This window comes from Leguminivora glycinivorella, chromosome 17 (genome assembly GCF_023078275.1).
Source record: "Leguminivora glycinivorella isolate SPB_JAAS2020 chromosome 17, LegGlyc_1.1, whole genome shotgun sequence".
In the NCBI taxonomy this organism is placed as follows: Eukaryota; Metazoa; Arthropoda; class Insecta; order Lepidoptera; family Tortricidae; genus Leguminivora; species Leguminivora glycinivorella.
The window spans coordinates 16,368,929-16,393,674 of record NC_062987.1 but is presented as its reverse complement, the minus strand read 5'-3'; the positions used below and the strand labels follow the sequence as shown (position 1 = coordinate 16,393,674).

At 39.6% G+C, this 24,746-nt stretch overlaps 1 protein-coding gene across 7 annotated transcripts in view; it reads left to right on the top strand.

Moving 5' to 3' along the window:
• The first annotated feature begins 9,111 nt into the window (after positions 1–9,111).
• LOC125235140 (fasciclin-2) overlaps positions 9,112–24,746 on the top strand; it is a 247,584-nt gene continuing 231,949 nt past the window's right edge. For all 7 annotated transcript variants that reach the window (XM_048141589.1, XM_048141588.1, XM_048141587.1 and 4 more), the window contains exon 1: positions 9,112–9,488. In XM_048141589.1, the coding sequence (XP_047997546.1) occupies positions 9,431–9,488 (58 nt within the window). In that variant the 5' untranslated portion in view covers positions 9,112–9,430. The remainder of the gene's footprint in view (positions 9,489–24,746) is intronic.

Genomic DNA, 24,746 nt, shown 5'->3' with positions numbered 1-24,746 from the left:
CTAAATATGGATTTTATATGAAATCGAATTGAGTGACGTCACGGTCAACTGAGTTACTTTATATATTTCTACCCGACTTATTGAATAGAAATTGGATTTTAAAATAACTTATGTCCATATTTTTCTTATAATTATCTGATGCTTTATTTCGTACATGGTATAAAATATTTTATTTTAACTACAGTCAAGTTCCGTATCAAGGGTGAACAGGCATCTTCTGGGTGAGCTGATGAGCTCACTCCATCGTAGGCCACGTCTTTGCCTGTGGCTAGTCTGTGGCCAAGAGTAAGTCCATTTATAATTAAAATAGCCAGGAAGAGAGAGATCGACGTAGCGTAGGTACTAGGTACCTAAATATTGCCACAGAATATATAATAGTACAAGTACAGAAGGCTCACTCCTTTGATGTTCACAAAATGCCGTCATTCTAAATTCTTACCTACATTAACAAACGGACAGCACACGTGCAGCCGACATTGAATTCTATTGCGCCGCGTGAAGGTCGTCACCAGTGAACGGGCCGCGAACTCGCGGCCGCCGGCATGTACTTGTAGCGCGGCGATAGATTCGCGGAGTGAGCCGCCCCTGATATTACGAAAAACCCGTTCGTTATTTATTTACAGTATCGCGCATGAAATTAATTATGTATGCTATAATCAGTCATCGGAGAGAAATGAACCGATGAAAATAACAAATTGACGCGGTGTTCATAATCACGCGGGCGTGTAGCGACTGATGAAGCTGTTAATTTGTGGCTGTGAGCGACTGCGCGTTGTTTTGTTTTTCATTCTAAATGAATTCCAAAATAGTTATTTGTTTTACAAGGGGCAAAGTTGTTGTTTAACCCCACGTGCCAGTATTGATACCCGAGCAAGCGAAAGATTCCAATATTGAACCGCGAGCGTAGCGAGGTTCAAAAAGTGGAATCTTGAGAAATCTTGAAACATAAAATTTTTCACCACACCAACACGAACAAAATACTGACTGTAAAAGATCAAACTTAATCAAATCTATCAATTTATTCATATTAGGACTGATTTGTGTGTGTTTGTGTTTAATTTAAGGTGTATTTGTTTTATAATCTGTGTTTTATGAATAAATATATATTAAAAGTCATTTATTCAGTATTTTTGATTCAAATGTATCATTTGTTTTGTCTCCACTGTATCTTTTGCTGAGGTGTGTCAATAAAGAGTATTCTATCTATCTATCTATCTATCATTTGTAGGTAAATTTCTGCCAATCAGCCCAAGATATCAAGTTAAAAATTTTTCCCCTCACTAGCTTGGAAACACGTGTTTTGTCCTTTAATACCAGCGTAAGTAATTTGACCTTGAATAAAGTCAAATCTATATAATATAAAGCTACAACCCGACTGACATTTTTCCAAAAATAGGCAGAAGGGGGATTTGAAGGTGGCAGTGTTTGGTGTGGTCGTATAGAGTTTGGTCCTGCGACCCCGGATAGATCAGACCGTCGGTCTACCGGTTCCGGGTAAAAAAATGTTGGACGGCCTGGCCAAACGGCTGGAGTTAGCCGGGGAGTGTTCGACCAAATGTCATAGAGGACCCTGGGCAGTTTTTGACACCGCCATTTTTTTTTCAAAATGGCCGACTTTTTTTTTTGACAATTTTTCAAATTTATCGTGGAGTGCTCAAATTTTGGTCGTAGTATCTCCAAGCGGCCTTGATTCGAATGAAATAAAAAAAAATTGAAAAGTGCTACAAATGTGGGAAAACTGGCCACTTTTATTTTGTATGGCAACTTTTAAACCGTAAGAGATAGCCGGGGGGTGCTCGACCAAATGTCATACAGGTATCCGAGTAGAAAAAAGTTGCATTAAAAAAAAATCAAAATGGCCGACTTTTTTTTTTGAAAATTTTCAAAATGGTCCTAGCGCGCTGAGATTAGGCACACGGGTGGACGGTCACGCTAAGATTTATATTCAAAAAGAAAATTTTGAAAAATTCAAAATGGCGGCCTTTGAGGGCCAATTGAAATTTGAATGGAGGTTTTTCTTTTAATTACCATAGCTCCGTAACGGTACCAAGAAGTGAAAAGTGCTCAAACAAATGTTATACAGTCACCCGAGGTCCATCGAATGGCATTAAAAAAAAATCAAAATGGCCGACTTTTTTTTTTGAAAAATTTCAAAATGGTCCGAGCGCGCTGAAATTTTGCACACCGGTAGACAGCCACACCAAGATTAGTATACAAAAAGAAAATTTTGAAAAATTCAAAATGGCGCCCTTTGAAGGCCAATTGAAATTTGTATGGAGGTCCTTTTTTTAAATCCCCATAGCTCCGTAACGGTAGGGAAAAGGTTAATAGTGCTTGAACTAATGTTGTACAGTTATCTGAGGTCCGTCGAATGGCATTTACAAAATTTCAAAATGGCCGACTTTGAAAATTTTTTTTTTTATTTTCGGTCCAAGCGCGTTCAAATTTGGCACGTGGTAAGAAAGGGGGCCAAAAATAGAAATGAGAAAAAAAAAATTTGGAAAAGTCAAAAACGGTGGCGAGAGGGGACAAAGTCAAATTTCCCTACCAGTTTGTATGGAGGTTTTTTTTTAAATCCCCATAGCTCCGTAACGGTAGGAAAAAGATTAATAGTGCTTAAACTAATGTTGTACAGTTATCTGAGGTCCATCGAATGGCATTTACAAAATTTAAAAATGGCCGACTTTGAAATTTTTTTTTTTTATTTTCGGTCCGAGCGCGTTCAAATTTGGCACGTGGTAAGAGCGGGGGCCAAAAATAGAAATGAGAAAAAAAAATTTTTGGAAAAGTCAAAAACGGCGGCGAGAGGGGACAAAGTCAAATTTCCCTACCAGCCTCAGGGAGCGTTCTACAGCCCGACGGTCATTGCTCCGGTCCAAGTTCCGAGCTGCGTACAGACAGTGCTCCCAAGCAAGAAAATATAAGTAAAAGTGTCTAAAAAGCGACGCGGCGGGCCGGAGGTCCAACTTCCCTACAAATCTTACAATCCCCACAGTAACTACGCGGAGGGCCGAAGGCCCGGAGCGTGTCTGACAGGCTCCCAAGTACGCGAAGGCCGCAGGCCGAGCTGCGGGCAGAGTGCTCCCAAGCACGCGAAGGCCGCAGGCCGAGCTGCGTGCAGACTGTGCTCCCAAGAAAACAATAACAAAAAGTATCTTAACAAGCGAAGCAGCGGGCCGAAGGCCCGACGCGGAGCTTCGAAACCCAGCGAAGGCCGAAGGCCGAGCTCCGCGTAGGGCCGAAGGCCCGGAGCGTCCCTGATCGGCTCGCCGGCGGACCGGGAAGTTGGAGCTTAAACACGACCCAATAGTAAAAGTGTCTTAGAGAAGCGAAACGACGGGCCGGAGGCCGCAGGCCGCAGGCCCGTCGTGAGCTTCTCAAGACACTTTTACTATTGGGGCGTGTTTAAGCTCCAACTTCCCCACAACCCCCACAGTAACTACGCGGAGGGCCGAAGGCCCGGAGCGTGTCTGAGAGACTCCCAAGCACGCGAAGGCCGCAGGCCGAGCTGCGGGCAGAGAGTGCTCCCAAGCACGCGAAGGCCGCAGGCCGAGCTGCGGGCAGAGAGTGCTCCCAAGCACGCGAAGGCCGCAGGCCGAGCTGCGTACAGACTGTGCTCCCAAGCGAAACAATAACAAAAAGTATCTTAACAAGCGAAGCGGCGGGCCGAAGGCCCGACGCGGAGCTTCGAAACCCAGCGAAGGCCGAAGGCCGAGCTCCGCGTAGGGCCGAAGGCCCGGAGCGTCCCTGATCGGCTCGCCGGCGGACCGGGAAGTTGGAGCTTAAACACGACCCAATAGTAAAAGTGTCTTAGAGAAGCGAAACGACGGGCCGGAGGTCGCAGGCCGCAGGCCCGTCGTGAGCTTCTCAAGACACTTTTACTATTGGGTCGTGTTTAAGCTCCAACTTCCCTACAACCCCCACAGTAACTACGCGGAGGGCCGAAGGCCCGGAGCGTGTCTGACAGGCTCCCAAGCACGCGAGGCCGCAGGCCGAGCTGCGGGCAGAGAGTGCTCCCAAGCACGCAAAGGCTAAAGCAAAAAAGCAAACAAGCAAAGCAATAAATCAAAAAAGCATAGCTCAAAAACAAAAAGCAAAAGCAAAACACAAAAACAAAAAGCAAAAGCATAAGCAAAACACGAAGAGCAAAGCACAAAAACAAAAAAAGAACACCGCGGGGCCCTCGGGCCCCGCGCACCTTTAAAAAACTAGTCTATATAATATAAAGCTACAACCCGACTGACATTTTTCCAAAAATAGCCAGAAGGGGGATTTGAAGGTGGCAGTGTTTGGTGTTGCCGTATAGAGGTTGGTCCTGCGACCCCGGATAGATCAGACCGTCGGTCTACCGGTTCCGGGTAAAAAAATGTTGGACGGCCTGGCCAAACGGCTGGAGTTAGCCGGGGAGTGTTCGACCAAATGTCATAGAGGACCCTGGGCAGTTTTTGACGCCGCCATTTTTTTTTCAAAATGGCCGACTTTTTTTTTTGACGATTTTTCAAGTTTGTCGTAGAGAGCTCAAATTTTGGTCATAGAATCTCCAAGCGGCCTTGATTCGAATGAAATAAAAAAAAATTGAAAAGTGCTACAAATGTGGGAAAACTGGCCACTTTTATTTTGTATGGCAACTTTGAAACCGTAAGAGATAGCCGGGGGGTGCTCGACCAAATGTCATACAGGTATCCGAGTAGAAAAAAGTTGCATTAAAAAAAAATCAAAATGGCCGACTTTTTTTTTTGAAAATTTTCAAAATGGTCCTAGCGCGCTGAGATTTGGCACACGGGTGGACGGTCGCGCTAAGATTAGTATTCAAAAAGAAAATTTTGAACAATTCAAAATGGCGGCCTTTGAGGGCCAATTGAAATTTGAATGGAGGTTTTTCTTTTAATTACCATAGCTCCGTAACGGTACAAAGAAGTGAAAAGTGCTCAAACAAATGTTATACAGTCACCCGAGGTCCATCGAATGGCATTAAAAAAAAATCAAAATGGCCGACTTTTTTTTTGAAAAATTTCAAAATGGTCCGAGCGCGCTGAAATTTTGCACACGGGTAGACAGCCACCCCAAGATTAGTATACAAAAAGAAAATTTTGAAAAATTCAAAATGGCGCCCTTTGAAGGCCAATTGAAATTTGTATGGAGGTCCTTTTTTAAATCCCCATAGCTCCGTAACGGTAGGGAAAAGGTTAATAGTGCTTGAACTAATGTTGTACAGTTATCTGAGGTCCATCGAATGGCATTTACAAAATTTCAAAATGGCCGACTTTGAAATTTTTTTTTTTATTTTCGGTCCGAGCGCGTTCAAATTTGGCACGTGGTAAGAACGGGGGCCAAAAATAGAAATGAGAAAAAAAAAATTTGGAAAAGTCAAAAACGGTGGCGAGAGGGGACAAAGTCAAATTTCCCTACCAGTTTGTATGGAGGTTTTTTTTTAAATCCCCATAGCTCCATAACGGTAGGAAAAAGGTTAATAGTGCTTAAACTAATGTTGTACAGTTATCTGAGGTCCATCGAATGGCATTTACAAAATTTCAAAATGGCCGACTTTGAAATTTTTTATTTTTATTTTCGGTCCGAGCGCGTTCAAATTTGGCACGTGGTAAGAGCGGGGGCCAAAAATAGAAATGAGAAAAAAAAATTTTTGGAAAAGTCAAAAACGGCGGCGAGAGGGGACAAAGTCAAATTTCCCTACCAGCCTGAGGGAGCGTTCTACAGCCCGACGGCCATTGCTCCGGTCCAAGTTCCGAGCTGCGTACAGACAGTGCTCCCAAGCAAGAAAATATAAGTAAAAGTGTCTAAAAAGCGACGCGGCGGGCCGGAGGCCGCAGGCCGGAGGTCCAACTTCGCTACAAATCCTGCAATCCCCACAGTAACTACGCGGAGGGCCGAAGGCCCGGAGCGTGTCTGACAGGCTCCCAAGTACGCGAAGGCCGCAGGCCGAGCTGCGGGCAGAGTGCTCCCAAGCACGCGAAGGCCGCAGGCCGAGCTGCGTGCAGACTGTGCTCCCAAGAAAACAATAACAAAAAGTATCTAAATAAGCGAAGCGGCGGGCCAAAGGCCCGACGCGTAGCTTCGAAACCCAGCGAAGGCCGAAGGCCGAGCTCCGCGTAGGGCCGAAGGCCCGGAGCGTCCCTGATCGGCTCGCCGGCGGACCGGGAAGTTGGAGCTTAAACACGACCCAATAGTAAAAGTGTCTTAGAGAAGCGAAACGACGGGCCGGAGGCCGCAGGCCGCAGGCCAGTCGTGAGCTTCTCAAGACACTTTTACTATTGGGTCGTGTTTAAGCTCCAACTTCCCTACAACCCCCACAGTAACTACGCGGAGGGCCGAAGGCCCGGAGCGTGTCTGAGAGGCTCCCAAGCACGCGAAGGCCGTAGGCCGAGCTGCGGGCAGAGTGCTCCCAAGCACGCGAAGGCCGCAGGCCGAGCTGCGTACAGACTGTGCTCCCAAGCAAAACAATAACAAAAAGTATCTTAACAAGCGAAGCGGCGGGCCGAAGGCCCGACGCGGAGCTTCGAAACCCAGCGAAGGCCGAAGGCCGAGCTCCGCGTAGGGCCGAAGGCCCGGAGCGTCCCTGATCGACTCGCCGGCGGACCGGGAAGTTGGAGCTTAAACACGACCCAATAGTAAAAGTGTCTTAGAGAAGCGAAACGACGGGCCGGAGGCCGCAGGCCGCAGGCCCGTCGTGAGCTTCTCAAGACACTGTTACTATTGGGTCGTGTTTAAGCTCCAACTTCCCTACAACCCCCACAGTAACTACGCGGAGGGCCGAAGGCCCGGAGCGTGTCTGACAGGCTCCCAAGCACGCGAGGCCGCAGGCCGAGCTGCGGGCAGAGAGTGCTCCCAAGCACGCTAAGGCTAAAGCAATAAATCAAAAAAGCATAGCTCAAAAACAAAAAGCAAAAGCAAAACACAAAAACAAAAAGCAAAAGCATAAGCAAAACACAAAAACAAAAAACAAAAGCAAAAGCAAAAAAACAATAAAGCAAAAAAAAAAAAAGAACACCGCGGGGCCCTCGGGCCCCGCGCACCTTTAAAAAACTAGTTAACTGCTTTAAAATTGATAAAAGTAGGTGAATCTAGTAAATAAAGATTATTTACCACCTGTGGAACTACTGGAAGCAGTGATAAACGCATTTTTTGCGTTGTAGTTTCCTCGCTATAGTGAGGGGAAACGTTTTGTGTTACACTCGGGTGCAAATGTATTTTACTTCTCGTGTGTTAAAAAACTCGTTTTTCAATTCCACGCTCGGCGTTAAAATACAACTTTGCCCCCTTGTATAACAAATAACTATTATTTTCACCACACCAACTGGTAAAGGCTTAATTTGATATTCGAAAACAGATAGCAACATTGGATTTTATCCACAAAACTGCAAAGTAATTTCAGTATTTTAACATGATAGCTTGAGCTGGCTGGTAGAATTTACCTATAAATGATGATTTTGAATCATAAATATTGAATAAATGGATAGATTTGATTTAGTTTGATGTTTTATGGTCAGTATTTTGTTCGTGTTGGTGTGGCGAAAAATGTTGTGTTTCACTCGGTGGCAAAGTTTGTTTAACCTTCGTGGCTTGAAACCCTCGCAACGCTCAAAACTTTTTGAACCATCGCTATGCTCGCGGTTCAATATTGGAATCTTTCGCTTGCTCGGGTATCAAATCAATATTGGCACGTGCGGTTAAACAACAACTTTGCCCAGAAAGCTTTAAAAGAAAACAAATAACTATTTAAAAAATCTTCTTCTTCAACCTAGCATTTTCCCGGCCTAGCGCCAGGGTGAAAAAAAGTCCGCTATCCTGGCCAGTCTTCTCAACTTAAAAAAATATATTTAAAACAAAGTAAAAAAAATATTATTAAATATTAACCGGAATGTACTAATTAAGGCTATTTTACTTAATATTCCATTTAAAAAATATCTGTAGTGATTCATAATTTATTTATGTTCATTTTTGTGTTTGAAAATGATGACATAAAATTTCATCCTCAATTCGAGTACAAATGAAAATCCAAATAAAACATTAAAGTAGGTACCCACCAGTGGCGGCTCATGGAAATTTCTGCTGGGCAACACCAAAGCAAAAAGAAACCCACCTTAACATTAGGTACTTTATTACTAATCAATTTTAGGCAAGCCGGTGGGAATCAGCTTGTATGGACCAGCCGCTGCTGCTACCGTCTGATTTTTTTATTTTAAATATAGTAGGTATTGATAGTGACGATTGAAATAACGCATCTACTTATGTACTGTATGTACCTGTGTACGTACGTATATACTAACCTAACATGAACAATTCAATATCAACGTTTTTATTCTACTCTCTGTACCTACAAAACATGCAAATCAGATTATTTTTTGTTCGACATTGGTGGCACTTTAAAACTATTTATAATTTACTTAGGTACAGTCGAGTTCAGAAACATGTGTAAATTTTTTCACCTTCTTGCAACAAGTTAAGTTGAAGAAATGTACACATATTTATCAACTCGACTGTACCTAGTTTCATCGTCAAAGTGCTACCAAATGTAAATATATAGGTGTGCAAGAGTACCTAATTTTTTTGTAATTCATTATTTATTCATTTGTATGATGGGCAAAATTACAATTTATGACAAAGCCTACTTTATACGCCGTTGGGACATTCCACAAGAAAGTCGCTTACGACATGCTTTTGCCTTGTATGACAGCTATAATAGCTATATCAATCAAAGCCGTAAAAGTCAAGGAAATACTGCCAATTGGTTAACCAAGTCATGAAAGGTTGTCAGACACAACTTCGCTTTCTTAGTGTCTTCAAAAGTATTAGAATGTTTGCATGTCGTAAGCGACATTCTCGTGGATTGCCCTCCGTTACTTTTGCAAAAATTGAAAAAAAAAATTACATTGTAAGGACCTACCTACGTTTAATAATTTGATATATACCTTATAAAACTAAGAACAAACAAAACTTGTTTTAGCTTTAGCACTTGTAATCCTTGTTGCATTTCATCGCGTGCACAGTTGCACACTAGCCCAACGACTCAACGAGGCTCCGACGCCGCGTAGTTCCGCAATCATCCGCCGCCGCGCCATGTCGCTTCCATCGCGCGCCAGTGTCGCTGAGAGCTCGGTGTAGGCGGACGTGCGCTCCTTCGCTCCCCGCTCGATCAACTACACGAAACAAGTTTTGTCATATTTAAACTGTTAAAATAGAGATAATACGAAAAATGTTATAATGAACTACTGTGAAATAATGAGTGAGACTGTTTCGTAAACTGTTTTAAAAGGATATTATTGTGCAATTTGTGATTTTACTCTTATCTGACGAAGGTGTAACAAAAACGCGAGTGAAATTGTTTATTGTTTTGAAACAAAGACGTTGAAGTTCTAGTTTGAAATTCTGTTGTTTTTGTTGACGAGGACGCGTTAGCGTTAAAAGAGACAGAATGAGGTCCCTAGCGACAGGTGTGGCGGGGTTAGCGGTGTTACTGGCTACTTTATCAGGTAAAAATAAAAACTTTTACAAGCGATTTAACAAGTCAGTTGTTGTTAGTAACAGCGGTTTTGTTAGTAAATGTTGTTGTTCTGCTGTGTGACATTGGAATTGTTTGCAAACCGGTCATTGGAGCGTGTATTGTGCGTGAGTCACTTATGAATGACGGTTTGCATTTGAGGTTATGTCACGATAAACGAAGGTGGGCGACCGGTATCGGTAGTCGAGCGTAATATCGGTTATTCTTTTATCAGTGTACCTGTTTGGTGCAAGTGTGAATCGTATAAGAATTTATGGATTTTTTTTTCTCTCTCTTTATTATTTTCAAATACGAAACTGTTACAATTGACATTAGCTGCAGAGTTAACTGACCCATTCTGCGAGTAAGTGCGTTTTCACAGTATCCGATCCGACATCGGATATCCCATACATTACAGGCGCCATCTTGGATTTTTTTCCAATCCTTCCGACATCCGATATCGGATCGGATCGGATAATGTAAAAACGGACTAAGTTCCCACGCCGGAGGCTTACTTACCTTTGCAGGTGCAGGACTTTGCTAATTATTAACTAATTAGTGTACCTATAACTAGAGTGACTTAAAAAAAAATAGGTACGTAATTGCAGTATTTGCGGTTTATAAACGGCACCTATTTTAGGTACTATCAGCTGCAAAAGTTCACGGCGAATTTATCAATTAATTAATTCATTATTTTGTCCATGCAATTTTGCAGCTGATAGTACCTAAATAATTAAAAGGAGAGAAATTCAGCCATTATCTCAAATGCCTGAAATACTCACCCACCAAGCTAAAATAGGAAAACTTGGAGACAAAAATCTGGTAAGTGTCCCTTGAGACACAACCAAAGTAACTCAAGGGACCATAAAAAGGTGAAGAAAAAATGTTCAATTTACTGCCTGTTTCGATAGCGTGGGAGAGAGAGAAATACCGGCACATTAAGTGTATTGAAAAATTTGTAATTCGATTTAAGTGCATTTTTCCTTAAGTTTTTATGAATAAAGGTATCTTACAGTATAAAGATCAGAGAAGTATGACTCCTGACCTGACTCCTATGGTCCAGCGATAAAAATGAAAAATCTAATTTGTGACAGTGGGACCCATTTAGGAGCACACGTAGGTAGTTCCGAGCAAAAACTCTTTTTTTGCTGTTTTCCATGATTTTGCCGCTTTGGCAGATTATTCATAACAAGCATATCTTGTAGTTATGCTAAGCGACAAAGTGGAACCTTTGACTAGACTTCAACACAATAAGATTCTTCAAGTAAAGTCGAGATTTCCGTTGTGTGACGAACGAAACGTAACGAAAGGTATGGTATTTCACAACAACCTACGGTTTTTTGGCAACCACTAACCACAGCTATATAGTTGTAAAAATTGTGTGAGCTCTAACAATTTGTGGCTTACACGGTGTGCTAAGACGAATTTATGTTGTAATTTTGGACGAAATATTGTTTGTACTTGAAGCATAAGGACTATCTGCAAAGCCAATGACGGTATCTATTCGTTTAGAATTTTCAAATACTAGTAGCAGTAATAAAACAAATATTCCTCTTGGTTGGACTATTTTTATTGAAGTCTGTCAAAACATTCAAATCATTTTTGACTAAATAGAACAGTTCCATACAATAGAGTATGCACCTGATGGCCAACTTCAACAAGCAATTACCACCGGAAAATCCACGAAAATTCTTATTCAAGAATTCGAAACAGATAACAAAAACGAGTTATTCGAAAACTGCACATGGACACGAAATTTCCATTTGATTGATTTGCCGGCGCGATGAGAAAGTAACGCACGAGCGCACAGAGAACGAATGTAGCAGAATGGCGGGATGCCATTGTTTGAACCTGTGAACCTTTTAACGGTCAAAATAATATGGAAAATACTAGATTCGTCACAAAAAGACAGCAAGAGAATTCTCCCAAGACTGCTGTTCGAAGACTGAACAAGGAAGTTGCGATGGATGTTTTCAAACTAAAAGAATCGCTGCACGCAGGAAGGAAAACTAGGAAAGAAGAAAACAAAAGGTTTGGATCTTTGCTGAAATAAGTGTATCTATTAAGTAGTTCGGGTGACATTCGGATTGCTGCGGATGAAGATATAATTAACGTCAAAATGAATGTTCATTGTTGTATCACGTGTCAGTTGTCCAGGCAGACCAGAAATTTCTATTTGATTGATTTTGTCGATGGACGGGATGAGATGAGAATGTAACGCGCGAGCGCGCAGAACAAATGTGACAGTATGACAGATTCTATTGTTTGAACCTTGTGAACCTTTTACCGGTCACTATAAAATAAAAGTACTGGTAAGTCTTTGAAAATCTGCACACGAAGAATATTCACTTAAACATACAAAAAAATAAACAACATATTTTCAGGCTTCCTCTTCGCCAAAACTGTGTTGCCAAGGATGTGTTTTAAGAACCGGTTCAGTTCATTTCACACTGCATGCCTATTCTACCACATGATAATCAGTCAGGTCAGAAGTCAATTGTTGCAGACTCTTGTCTCAGATTCGGACTCAGGTTCACACAAAGTGACCCGAATGTGCAGAAAGCAAAAGCTGTAGCAAAAATGGACAAAGGAATGGTTCCTTTTGTTCCTGGAATAATATGTACATACGATTATTGGAGTTGGATACGGCTTACGGTTTTTGGCCAAATATAACTCGCCCAAATTATTCTGCCCAGTTTCAGAAGTGTGGTTGCTAATTTGTTTCTCAACTTTGGATTCAGCGTTTTTGCTCTGGGAATGAAAATGGAAATGTAGTAGGGATAAGCTAACTATGCGTTCAAAAACATTGGTACCTATGAAGGAAGTTTTACATCAGCCGATAGAAACTTTATTGACTGCAAAGAAAAGGTCTAAGTTTAAGCTCTATTTGTGATTTGGTATGTCCGAATGTTCTCCTCTATAGGTCGCAATTCTCAACCGATTTCCATAAAATGTTGTAACCAGATTCTAAGATTAACCAAATTTATTGTCATTAAAATTTTTGGACATTTTTAATATGCGGAAATTGTCATAAAGGGCGCGTACGACTGTCGTGACTTGTATCTGATGAGGACTAAGTATTTCTCTTGATATTTTAACGCTGAACCTTACAAATGTAGCAGAAATGTTTCTAATCTCTTCTATTGTTCCCTGTTCACCTGCACATAACGGTTTTTGCGCAACCGTGCCTCGTCGCTAATTCAGTTCAGTCTGCGGTTGTTAATTGTTTTAACCAGACTACACTTGTGAGCAATGAATAGAGAGCATTTTGTATGCAGTCCCGTGTAGATAAAGATTAAAATATCACCCGTGGATATTAGGCGACGATAAGATACTTATCAAGATAAAGCTACTTCATCTGTATTCTAAACACAAATGAGATTGTAATTACCGAGAATCGAACCCAGCATGCCCAACGGCTTCGCAGACAGGGTAACAACCCACTGGGCCAGACCGGTCGTCATTCTAACTATATATGATTCTTTAGCCTTAAATATATTAGTCGTTACCTAAATGGTTATAGGTTGCTAATTATTCTAGACCTAGCACGATCTATAAAAGAACTCGCCCCTTGCACTAAAACACTGTATAAAGAATGCTTTATGACGGACATAAAAAGAGATCGTGCAAGCTAGGCGGTTGAATATTAAATTCATAAAATGTTGGCGCCGTGACTCATAGAGAGGCTGTAATTTATGTTTATCCTGGAATTTAAAAGCCTAGTGTCACAAATCACGTCGTCAAACTTGTAGTTTTTATGACGTGACTTGCACTGTTGGCACTAAAGTCAAATTCTAGTGACATTGTTTGTACAAGTTCTGACGAGCGAATTGCAATCTATAAATTTAATAAATTTAAATTGGATTGGAGTTTTCATTGGCAATTGCGCGACGCGGTCAAGATAATTCCCCTGTTGAAGATTATCAACATACTAGCTTTTGCCAGCGGCTTCGCTCGCGTCAGGAAGAGACTAAAAGTAGCCTATGTCACTCTCCATCCCTTCAACTATCTCCACTTAAAAACACACGTCAATTCGTCGCTCCGTTTTGCCGTGAAAGACGGAAAAACAAACAGACACACACACTTTCCCATAAATATTAGTATGGATTCGCGCGATTGAAAAGAAACAGGATAAGATACCTATAACCGGTCTAATTTATATCATTATACATAATTGTATGCCTTATCACTAAAGTATAGACACACGTATAATTTAAAAGCAACACCTAATGGTGCCTATAGATTATTAATGTCTTATACCAACATTAATTGGAAATTCGCCAAACTGTAGCGATGATTACTTCCTTTTCTTTACGAACGAAAGATGAGTCTTTAATGGAACCCAAATATCGCTTCAAACGATGCCGATTGTATATTCATCTTATTTATCTCATTACTAGTTGGTATTTTGATTGCGTGAGAACTTTTAATGGTAAATAAGCAGCTTACTGGAATAAAAAGTAAACTAGTAAAAGATGGGTGTTGTTACTCTCAACAGTCACTTTAATGAGGAAATAAAGTAGATATAACGCGAGGATAATTTATAAGTATTTTATGAGTAAGAAGCATATTCAGATAATAATGAAAAAGTTAAGAAAAACTCAAAAGATACCAAACTCAGATAAAAAAAAAATCGTTTATTCTCAAAATAAACCCTTTTTTAACGACATTAAATCTTCTGCCAAACTGCAGGACAGTTTGTTGGCAGAGGGGACTCCCTTACATAATCTAAGTGGGTAGAACTATCTAAGTAAGTTTACGCTAGATAGATATTCATGCTATTGATAGCATTTATTTATGCGTGTAAAGAGAGATGAGAAATTAGGTACTAAGATTTGTATAATTAATACTGTCTATTATAACTATGTACTATTAGTCGCAAAGTGCGTGGAGAAGTTATGAATGAATTCATTGATAAATTCGCCATGCACTTTTACAGGTGATAATACCTACTTCGTATGTGTTGAAATTTAAAACTGTGAGATTCAAACTACAATCTTTCATCGGAACATAAAGTTACCCGTGCCCGGTCAACAAGTACAAAGCAGTATTGTTTCGAAGATGGAATTCTTTCGATAAAAGTTTTCGCATCTAGATGCAAAGTTGAGGTATGCACACAACTATTTTGAAATCCTTGAAGAAAGTATACTCTTGTCGAAATAAAGCATTGTTGATTCAAGCTTTTGCTGACTGTACTTGTTCAACATGCAACGAATTGGTGTAACAACCCCAAACACAATATGGTTGCTTTAACACAGAGTTTCTACAGTTGCTTCCTGTGTCAATCATCAGATTAGCTTGTATCATAATATTGCATAGTCATTCAATTTGTAAACTTTGACAAATGAAATTTTGATCTCAATCTATAGAAGGTAGGGATATGACAAGTAAATTATTTTGCAAGATGTAACCCGAACATATTAGCATAATTGCTTGTAAACATTAAGATTGTTTCAAATAAAAAGTTGTTCGTATCAATCTAGATGCAGAGCTGTAATATTTATACACAAAACTATTCCCATTTAAAGTCACACTTGAATCCTTGAAGGAAAATGATCCAGTATCTATATTTGACTACGAATATCATTATTCATTGACGATCCGTATGACATCTTATTTTATACGAAGTAACTGTCGATATGAAATGGTTTTGGACATTTTTACACTATTTATGAAGCAATGAATTGAAGACTAAAAGTATCTTAATAGCTGTATTGTATCCAGTTTTTATTTACTCTACTTAAAAGCGAATTCCAGTAACTGTCAAGTATACTCGTACTTCATGTCATGACTGAGATGCCATCACGTCAGATGCCATATTAACTGAGATATAAAATGATATTCGTTTTTATTTACTCTACTTAAAAGCGAAGACTGTGTATACTCGTACTTCATGTCATGACTGAGATGCCATCACGTCAGATGCCATATTAACTGAGATATAAAATGATATTCACGGTACATCTGCCGTGTCATTAGCCTCAGTCATTTAAGCCTGTTAACTCCCGCGCTTGCCATAATGTCCCTTCGGGTCGTTTAAGATTATAACGGTCTTCTAGGAAACATTACATGTTTCATAGCTTAGATGATATCAGTGTCAAGTTTTCACGTGTGACCGACACTCGTAATGTTGTAGCCAACATTGCCTTTCATCTTACCGACACAATACCATGTCATGGCTTTATCAAGTGTCACTTTTCAACCCCACGCCACGTTAAGACAGACACTGATTCTCACGCAGTCACGTAGACTAATACCACCGTTAATACTACAGAGAATGTACTATACAAGATTATCCAAGGTTTAAGAAGTGTTTGGGCCGTTTTCTATTAGGTACCATATTTCCGTTTGCGATTAACCTGTCAGCTCTATTATAATAATTGTTTAGCACTTAAGAGACTTTGTTTAATTTGTTTAGGTGCCTGCTTCTGAACGCAACCATCAATTTGAACGAATAGTTTTATTCCTGAGTTCATTCTATGACTCACTCACTCTCTCTTTCCCAACTCCCGTGTATGGGCCATTTTTTTTCAAAGTTGTCCACTTTTTTTTTATTTGGAAATTTTTATGTGGTTTCCGCTCAGAATCGCGAGCTCTTTTAATCCTTAAAGGAGAAAAAAGTGTCCCAAAGTTATTTTTCCATTCCGTTACCATTTTTCCATAAATATGGCGGTAACGGAATGGAAGATTTGAAAAATGTATGGAGATCTTGGGACATTTTTTTTCTCCTATCATTATCGAAAGAACTCGCGATCCTGATTATGAATCGCGTAAAAAATACCCATGTTACAGAAAAAATGGCCGGTATAACAGCAGCTCTGTAAATTAGTTTTAATTTAAAGCGAAAACACAGTTTTTCTTTTTCTTTATTTTAGGTATCGACCAACAGTTCCTCTTCAGTACTCGTGAAATATTCTTAGCTTCCCCTTTGCAAACTTCAATTATCTTAGAACTCATATCCGCAAGTCCCAAGATAAGCACAATGAAACAAGTCCATTAGAAATTATTACAACAGAAAGCAAGATCGATTGAACGTGTCGACGATTAGGCAACATTGCAATCGCCTATAAATACTAAATGCAGGCCGAAGAGGGATTTATACTCGGAATTGTAAATTTAACTTGTGCAATATTAGAAATGCTTTCGAGATCACTGTACAGTCAGCGTCAAAAGTAGAGGATCGAACAACGCTTCAGAACTACCATTCTGTAACCGCTAAAGGCGCTAAACAAAAAGAGTTGTGTCTACAACTACATAGAAAAAATAATTAAACTTTGAAATTTCTGATCACGAACTGTAAAGGTTTATCTATTTTTAGAAGTGTTATTTAGGATGTCAGATACTATTGGTGCGTTTTTTCATCTGTTGCCTACTATTGATGCGGACTGTACAGTTATGGTGCTCCCACACTGGCCTGTTATAAATGTGTGCATATTTTGTTGCAAATGTACATTAATTTGAAGAGCGGGTATTTAAAAACTGTGACATACATATGATAGGTACCTACTTTTGCGGACGGTAGGGATAAATTACATCCATAAAGAATGATTTTCATGGCAATAATCATCATGTCTTTACCACCATAACTTAATCAAAAATATTTTAATCTTCAAAAGACAAAACGACACGTATCTCAAAAAAAATAAGAAAGGAAGGTATCTATGTAACTTTGTATGTCTGTTACCTTTCCAGACAAGAACTTGTGCAATATTACAAACGTATCTGAATTCCTTGTAGTCTACTACGCTATAAGAAATGCAAATACCGTAAAATGCTCTCTGCAATATGTTATGCTTGTACGTTGGTACACGGAATCTCTAAGTCATAAACGTGCAGTAAAACGACAATTTGGAAAGTGGGTTTGTACACGCATTGACTTACATTCTTCGTAAGGACGTGGCATAGGGGCACCCAAAATGGCGTCAGCACATCATGCGAGCCAAGCGTGCAGTCTATGCGACCAATCAAAAGCGTGAGGCGAACTTATCAACCAATCGTGTAAATCGTGTTAGTGGCGTTAGCTTTCTACCAACGCGCATCAAACGATATTCGTTTTTACGAGTAACTCCCGACGCAAAAACGACGGGATGTTATAAGTTTGTCGTGTCTGTCTGTCTGTGGCATCGTAGCTTTCGAACCACAGAGAACCTCCTATAGAGTACGAATATTGTAAATTTTGTGCGCGGTACAAATCACCAGTGCTTGGGGCGCGAGGAGCGGGAGGGGAATGTGTTTAGCGCGCTGCGATTGGTCGTTTCAAGGACGGCGGGCAGTCGCGCCAGATGAAAAGGGACAAAAGTATGACTGTCCTTCTACTGTCGCGTAAGTAGCCAGTGTAAGTTGACCTATGCCGGCTCTGAATAAATTATAAATATGACTTATTTGTGGAATGTAATGCCGTCTGTTTTTAAATTTGAGCTTGTTGTTACCTTTCCACACCATTTCACAATACAGGTGGACATCTTTAAGGCATCAAAATACCCTTTTTCAATTTTTTTATTGCGAAAAACACGCGCTGCTTTCGGGTCGGTTACTTGGTCGCTACTGATCGGGCACGGCGAGCGCCCGCGCTTATATCATGGCAAATACAAGTAAGGCTGGTGACCGCGAGTCGTCTTGTAATGGATGTCTATAGGAGTTGGTCTGTGTTTCGAACGGATGAACCGCTTTAGATTTAGTTCTTTAGTTTGAAAGCTGAATTAGTCGGGAGTGTTCTTAGCCATGTTTGATGAAAATCGGGCCTACCTATGTCGGGAGCTTTATCAGAATTTAATTTTTTCGAGTTGTTTTATCCTTACGTTTGAAATCTCTGAGCACGTCTCTTATTATACCGTGGCAGTAAAATGCGTGATATGGGTCGCCATCGCTGTGATGAATCACACGACCCGTGGCGACACGTTACGGCGGCAACTGACAACATAATCTCGTGGGCAGGTGCAGAGATAACGAGAAGCGGTTATGTTTTGAAGGTTGTTACATACATAATCTCGGATTTGTATTCCCAAAAGGGCTAGGGAGAGCACATGAAACTGCTAAGATTAGATAGCAATTAAGAAGGACAAAGAAATGAAATTATTTAGATTTAAGAAAGAATAAAAGGTTGCTAGTTTATGAGATACAAGGCTAATCAAAGTTATGATGGCACGAAGTTACACTATTGTCCTGTTTATCAGACTACTGTGGTTATAACCTAACCACAAAATTAAAATTTTGAAAAACCTCCGACCGCGACAAGTGGACCGATTTTCATGAAACATGGCTAAGAACACTCCCGACTAACTCAGCTTTCAGACAAAAAAAAAACTAAATCTAAATCGGTTTATCCGTTCGGGAGCTACGATGCCACAGACAGACACACACACAGACAGACACGTCAAACTTATAAAGGAAAAACAAACTAACTTAAAATGTGTGTCTGCTCGCCACTTCATCTGCGTGATGAACTGATGAATAAAATCATCATCTGATTTTCCTGAACCGCGAACTATGTCCATAAAAATATCTCGGTGATAATTTATACATAGTATACATAAACAAGGATATCAAAGTCATGGAGAAATAAAGCGGAATTTCTTTGCAACTTTTACTGAATGAGTCATGTCATGAGTCTTGACCTAACCTAGACTCGCCACTCGCGCTCTTGCCTTTTCTGGTGTTTCTTATTTGCCAAGACTTGTTAAACATCCCACGTGCTGTGGAATTTTAGAGTTTTATACTTACTTACATGAATCAGATAAATGACTGCATTTTCTTTACAAAAACATGGAAATAATGTTTAAATTCTCTTTTCTTATTAGGAATCTAAGGCACTAAACATCAGGCATAGCCTATTCAGGTGTAATGCGTCACCGGAAATCTTGTCAGAACTCGCGAAGGTTTTATCAGGCTGAAAACACGTGCGTCAGTTGGCATTTTTGAACATCAAGCAAGCAAGCACGGTCGCGTTATTAACAATAAAACATCAAGCCGTCCTTTTCGCTCTATTTCTAAGTGCGATAGGGTCGAACCGATGCGATAAAGTTTATCTAACTAGTGTGTTACGCCCGCAGCTTATCTATTAGAAAAATACCACGTGGTTAATTTGTCCGTTGCACCCAATCAGCGAAGTCATTGAATATGGCATCTACGTTAGTGGGTTACACCTATTTATTTTGAGGATGTATGTTACTGATAACAATTATCTTATCAGATGCAGGTAGTACCGAATAACCGACGTAGCCCCACAGCTGATATCTCAGATAAGTTATCTTGTGTTTAATAAACTGCAAACCTCGTAAACTGCTAAATATAAATGACTAGCTTATGCCCCCCCCCCTTTTAGGGAAGTGGGGGTTAAAAGTAGCCTATGTCATGTCACTTTCCATCCCTTCAACTATCTCCACTTACAAAATCACGTCAATTTGTCGCTCCGTTTTGCCGTGAAAGACGGACAAATAAACAGACACACCTATTTATAATAATATCCTACTATCATGAAAAAAATGTAATACCTATCTAAAACGTTTTCCCTATATCCGTTTTCCCTTAGCAATAGCATCCGAATCGCTTTCAAACAGGACCGGTGGAACCGGTTGTGAACTGGTTCTGCACTCGCAAGGAACTGCGTTATTTTCGCGACACCCTACTGACTTTGTTTCTGGACGGGGAGAGTATAGTTTTAATGCATTTTAGTCAGGATTACCTGTTTAAAAAATGAAAGACTTAACTGGAGATTCTGGTGCTTCGTTTTTTGTAAGCAGCATATGACCTGCAACAGAAAATTTTGTGACGAAATTTGGAATTTAAATAGTAGGCCTTTTTTTCTTAGCCTATTGAAGCGTGTGCGTGTTCTATGTTGGACCGGGCAAAGGCCTATCCCCTAGCACGAACTAATTCCCAAATAACGGAGATTTGATCAGTTGATAAGGTAGACGTCAAGGTCGTTCCACCATCTTTGTCATTTCTTTGTCATAAATTTTCAAGTACGACAACTAACCAAGTGATTGATAGGCATTAGGTACGCGTCTTTCACCGCTAACCGTCTTAAAGTTTTTGAATTACGAACACCGTTCAAATGGCCTCAGAAAATTACCAGCGAACTAATTCCATAGTTCCGACAACTTACAACGTAATAAAACTTTGAACTCTGGCAGTAACGCTCACTCAGCAAATGAGCCATATAAATCTTCGTGAAATCGTTACGGAGAAAAAGTCATAATTCGCCACAGTTGCACAATCTGTGAAATTGAGACGGAAAACGCTTTATCTTCATCTCTTTTACTTAAATTTGTAACGATGAAGAAGGTGGATAGACATTTCTACTTGTAGTGTCCGACCGAGTTTTTTTTGCAGAAATCGAAGCATACGTTTCGGTTTTTACTCCAGTTTCAGCCGAAACTGAAACTTTATGGACATAGCAAAAAGATCAGACTTGTTGCGATATTTTGGCGCATTAAATGATTTCTGAGCCTGTGTGGTGACGGGTTAAGAATTTCACCACCCCCTTTCTTCCCGTGAGTATCGTAGAAGGCGACTATGGGATATGGGTTAAATTGTGGCGTAGGCGAGAGGCTGGCAACCTGTCACTGCAATGTCACAGTTTCGTTTTCTTTCAACCCCTTATTTGCCAAGAGTGGCACTGAAGCTTTAGTTGTTTCATGTGTTCTGCCTACCCCTTTATGGGATACAGGCGTGATTGTATGTATGTATGTAAATGATTTCTGTTTGAGTACTCCGAGTTTATATTTTGAAGATGACATTCTGAAGTTAGCATAAAATGAACCAATTTTCGTTCGAAACATGACATACCTGACGAAAGCAAAAGTTATAACTTATAACAACTAAAAAATTCGATTTTTGACAATCATGGTAGGTCAACGTGTAATTCACTAATTTTACTGTACAGCCTCAACTTTCTAGAAAGGTCTGCAAGGTTCAATTTTTTTTAAACGAGTGGCGTTCACGCTACGATGATTTCCCTTTGATGCCGACAGCGGTGTGACGGATCGCCACAAAGTTTGATGTCATAATTTCGACTTTCTTTTACTGTGAGATGGTTTTTTGAGCGCTGTTGGTGTTCTAGTGTTTTTTTCTTTTTGAGAAGCATATTCAAAGAGTTATTTATTTTGAATGGCGCGATGATTTGGTATTCATAATCTACATGACGTGTACATTCATCAAATGACATAGAAAATAAATTTGTTAAAGTGGGTTCGAGTTCTTAACGTTAGAATACATTTATAGTTTTTTTACCAACGGAATGCACGTGAAAAGTACATGCTGACATTTTTACAAACTAAAGTGTTTGTTTTGGCTATAGGAAGAATAAAATTGATAGTTAAGGATGCAGGTGAGAGGACTTTGTATAACAGTGGGATACAGAATAGCTAAATAAAAATTTAACACGTTCAGTGCCGGCGGCACAAGGTTTGTGATCAAAATAAACCTTCTCCTGTGCCGGTGATACAACTTCTGGGATCAAAATAATCGAATTCCTATGCCAGTGACACGTATGTGTGTTCAAACAAATTTACCGGTCTATGCCGGCGAGACAGCAGTTGTGTTCAAAACGTTCATACATATTTCTATGTATACCGCTGGCATAGGAGTAAGAAGTTGACTTAAATGCCAGTGTCGGGTTACCCTCATCTGGCAGAATAATTTTAGTCCGAAACACACTTCGCATAACATGTTTCGCAGAAACACTTTCGGTCGAATGGTAATTTTGCAGAAAACTTAGTTGGCATTATTACTTCCACGCATAAGATACATTTGGCAGAATATTGTTTTACAGAACATTACTTTGATCGACTTTGGTTTAGCATAATTGTATGTACCATAATAATCTTATAGCATAATATTACATTAGTAAAATTATTACTCGCTATCAGAAAAGAAAAACTGCCCCAGAATCACCGTTAGGTACGACGACGAGCGAAGCGAGGAGGAGTGTTAGGTATCTTGCATCCCCATCCCCAACACATCCAACTCGCTATCAAATAGCAAATTACAACTTTATGCCGCCTAAATATTATGCACAAATATTATCTGCAAATGTATTGTTCGACTAGAAGACTATTATGCTCATCAACATTATGACAACAGACGATTCGGTATTACAAAAATCTGCGAAATGATTTGTGCCAAAGCATATTCTGCGTAAGGTGTTTCTGCCAAACTTGACTTCTGCCAAGAACTATTATACTAATCAAATATATGCGTAAAAAGTTTCTGCTAGATAATAGTGAACCGCCAGTGTCATAGGAATGAGAATTTAGTTATTTCTACCGGCATAGTTAGAATTTTAGTAAAACAGTGCCGGGGACGAACATGTTAAAAAGTCGAAGTAACGTTACTTTAAGTACATTTTTTATGTTTATTTTCTCACTTAACATTTAAAGCTTGGCACCAAATGAAAGCTCATTAAACTCATGTAGATGTAGATCTAACTGCAGCATTCGGAACGAGTTGGCTCGTGCTGAGAACATAAACGGTTTACGACATTTTAAATTGACACTATCAAAAGGAATGTCCTGTAAATCATCATTAAACCTTGTCATGCCATTCACTGAATTGGTCAGTTTGTACTGTACCTACAGGTTGAATTATGTAGACTTAACTTAAGACGTCTACCCATTTTGGGTTAATCCACAGCAAAAATTAATAAAATGAGTCATGATTTTATGGCATGTACATACATACATACAATCACGCCTGTATCCCATAAAGGGGTAAGTAGAGCACATGAAACTACTAAAGCTTCAGTGCCACTTTTGGCAAATAAGGGGTTGAAAGAAAACGAAACTGTGACATTGCAGTGACAGGTTGCCAGCCTCTCGCCTACGTCACAATTTATAGCATGTTCATGAGCATGAGCATAGCATGTTTATGTTGTTTTATTATGTTTTTTTTACTTACTGATGTTGTTGATGTTGATTTGATGCTGTTAATGATTCATCGTTACTTCAAAGAGTAAAAACCAGAAACAGACATGTAAAACTGTGTCTACGTAAAATGGAACATCGGTAACACTCGCTTGTCGAGAACAGTGGAGGCAGTAGAGCGGAACGGCTTGCAAATCGTGAGTTTCTCGCCGTAACAGTTATTTGAAATATGTAATCATTTAATAATATTGTGATGTCTAGCCGTAGATATTATTAAAACTAAAAAATGTAGACGTTGAAAAAAATTGACGGGTAAAAAGGAAGACCGGTAACATTTGGTTGTAGAACAGTAGAAGCAGTAGAGCGGAACTTGCAAATCGAGAGTTTCTCGACGTAACAGTTATCTGAAATATTTAATAATTGACTACCTTTTATGTTTCTAGACGTAGTCATTAATGAAAAATAATCTACTGTTGGATACGGCTTCCATTGTGGTTATCAGTTCATTGTGATGGACGATGGGCTATCACTGCAATATCACATAATATATTATAATCTATCTAGTTTTTTTTTCAACCCCTTAGTTGCTGCCTGTTCCGCTTGGGAGTTCAGGCGTGAGTATGTATGTAAGTGTGTTAATGCCAAATTTTACGTTTTTGTTTGAAGAATCGTTGCATTTGACACTCCATCTACTACGCCATTAGCCTAGGAACCATCCGGTCTTGCTACTACTGGGAAAATAACTTAATTCTATAACAGTACTTTTTATGTCACCAAAAATTAAGTTTGGTAATTTGAAATAGTTTTTTTAGTTAAGCCACCAAAATTTGTGACAAAAAACGTATAATAGAATAAAAAAAATATTATTTTAATTCACTAAAAATCAGGCGAAAATGGAATCAGGACTTTTGTTTTAAATTCGACTACTTTAATTTATGACCTTTATAACACATTAAGAAACCACCTATTTTTGTGAATGATACTTCGTAGTAGCAAAAAGCGGACTAATTAAATCAGTTATGACACAAGCAATAAAAGGACAAGTGAAGTTATGGTTGTTTTGTATATACATTATGTGTTGAAACACTATGAAAACTGAAACCACCCCAAAAACAAGACGGATGTTCAATATTTTACTAGCTCGGAATAACATTTACGGCAAAAATTACATAAGCAAAAAAATTGGAACAGACTTTTCGTTAGGATCATAATAAAGAAGAATAAAAATTAATCCACCTTTAAATGCTCGCCAAGAAGCGCTAAAACCACATACGTACGTACTGAAATAAGTATTTTCATATTCTTCTTACCTACAAACTCTCTACCATTGACGATGTAATTTCCTGCATTATTTCAAAAGTGACTCATGTGTTCAACCGCATTTTCAT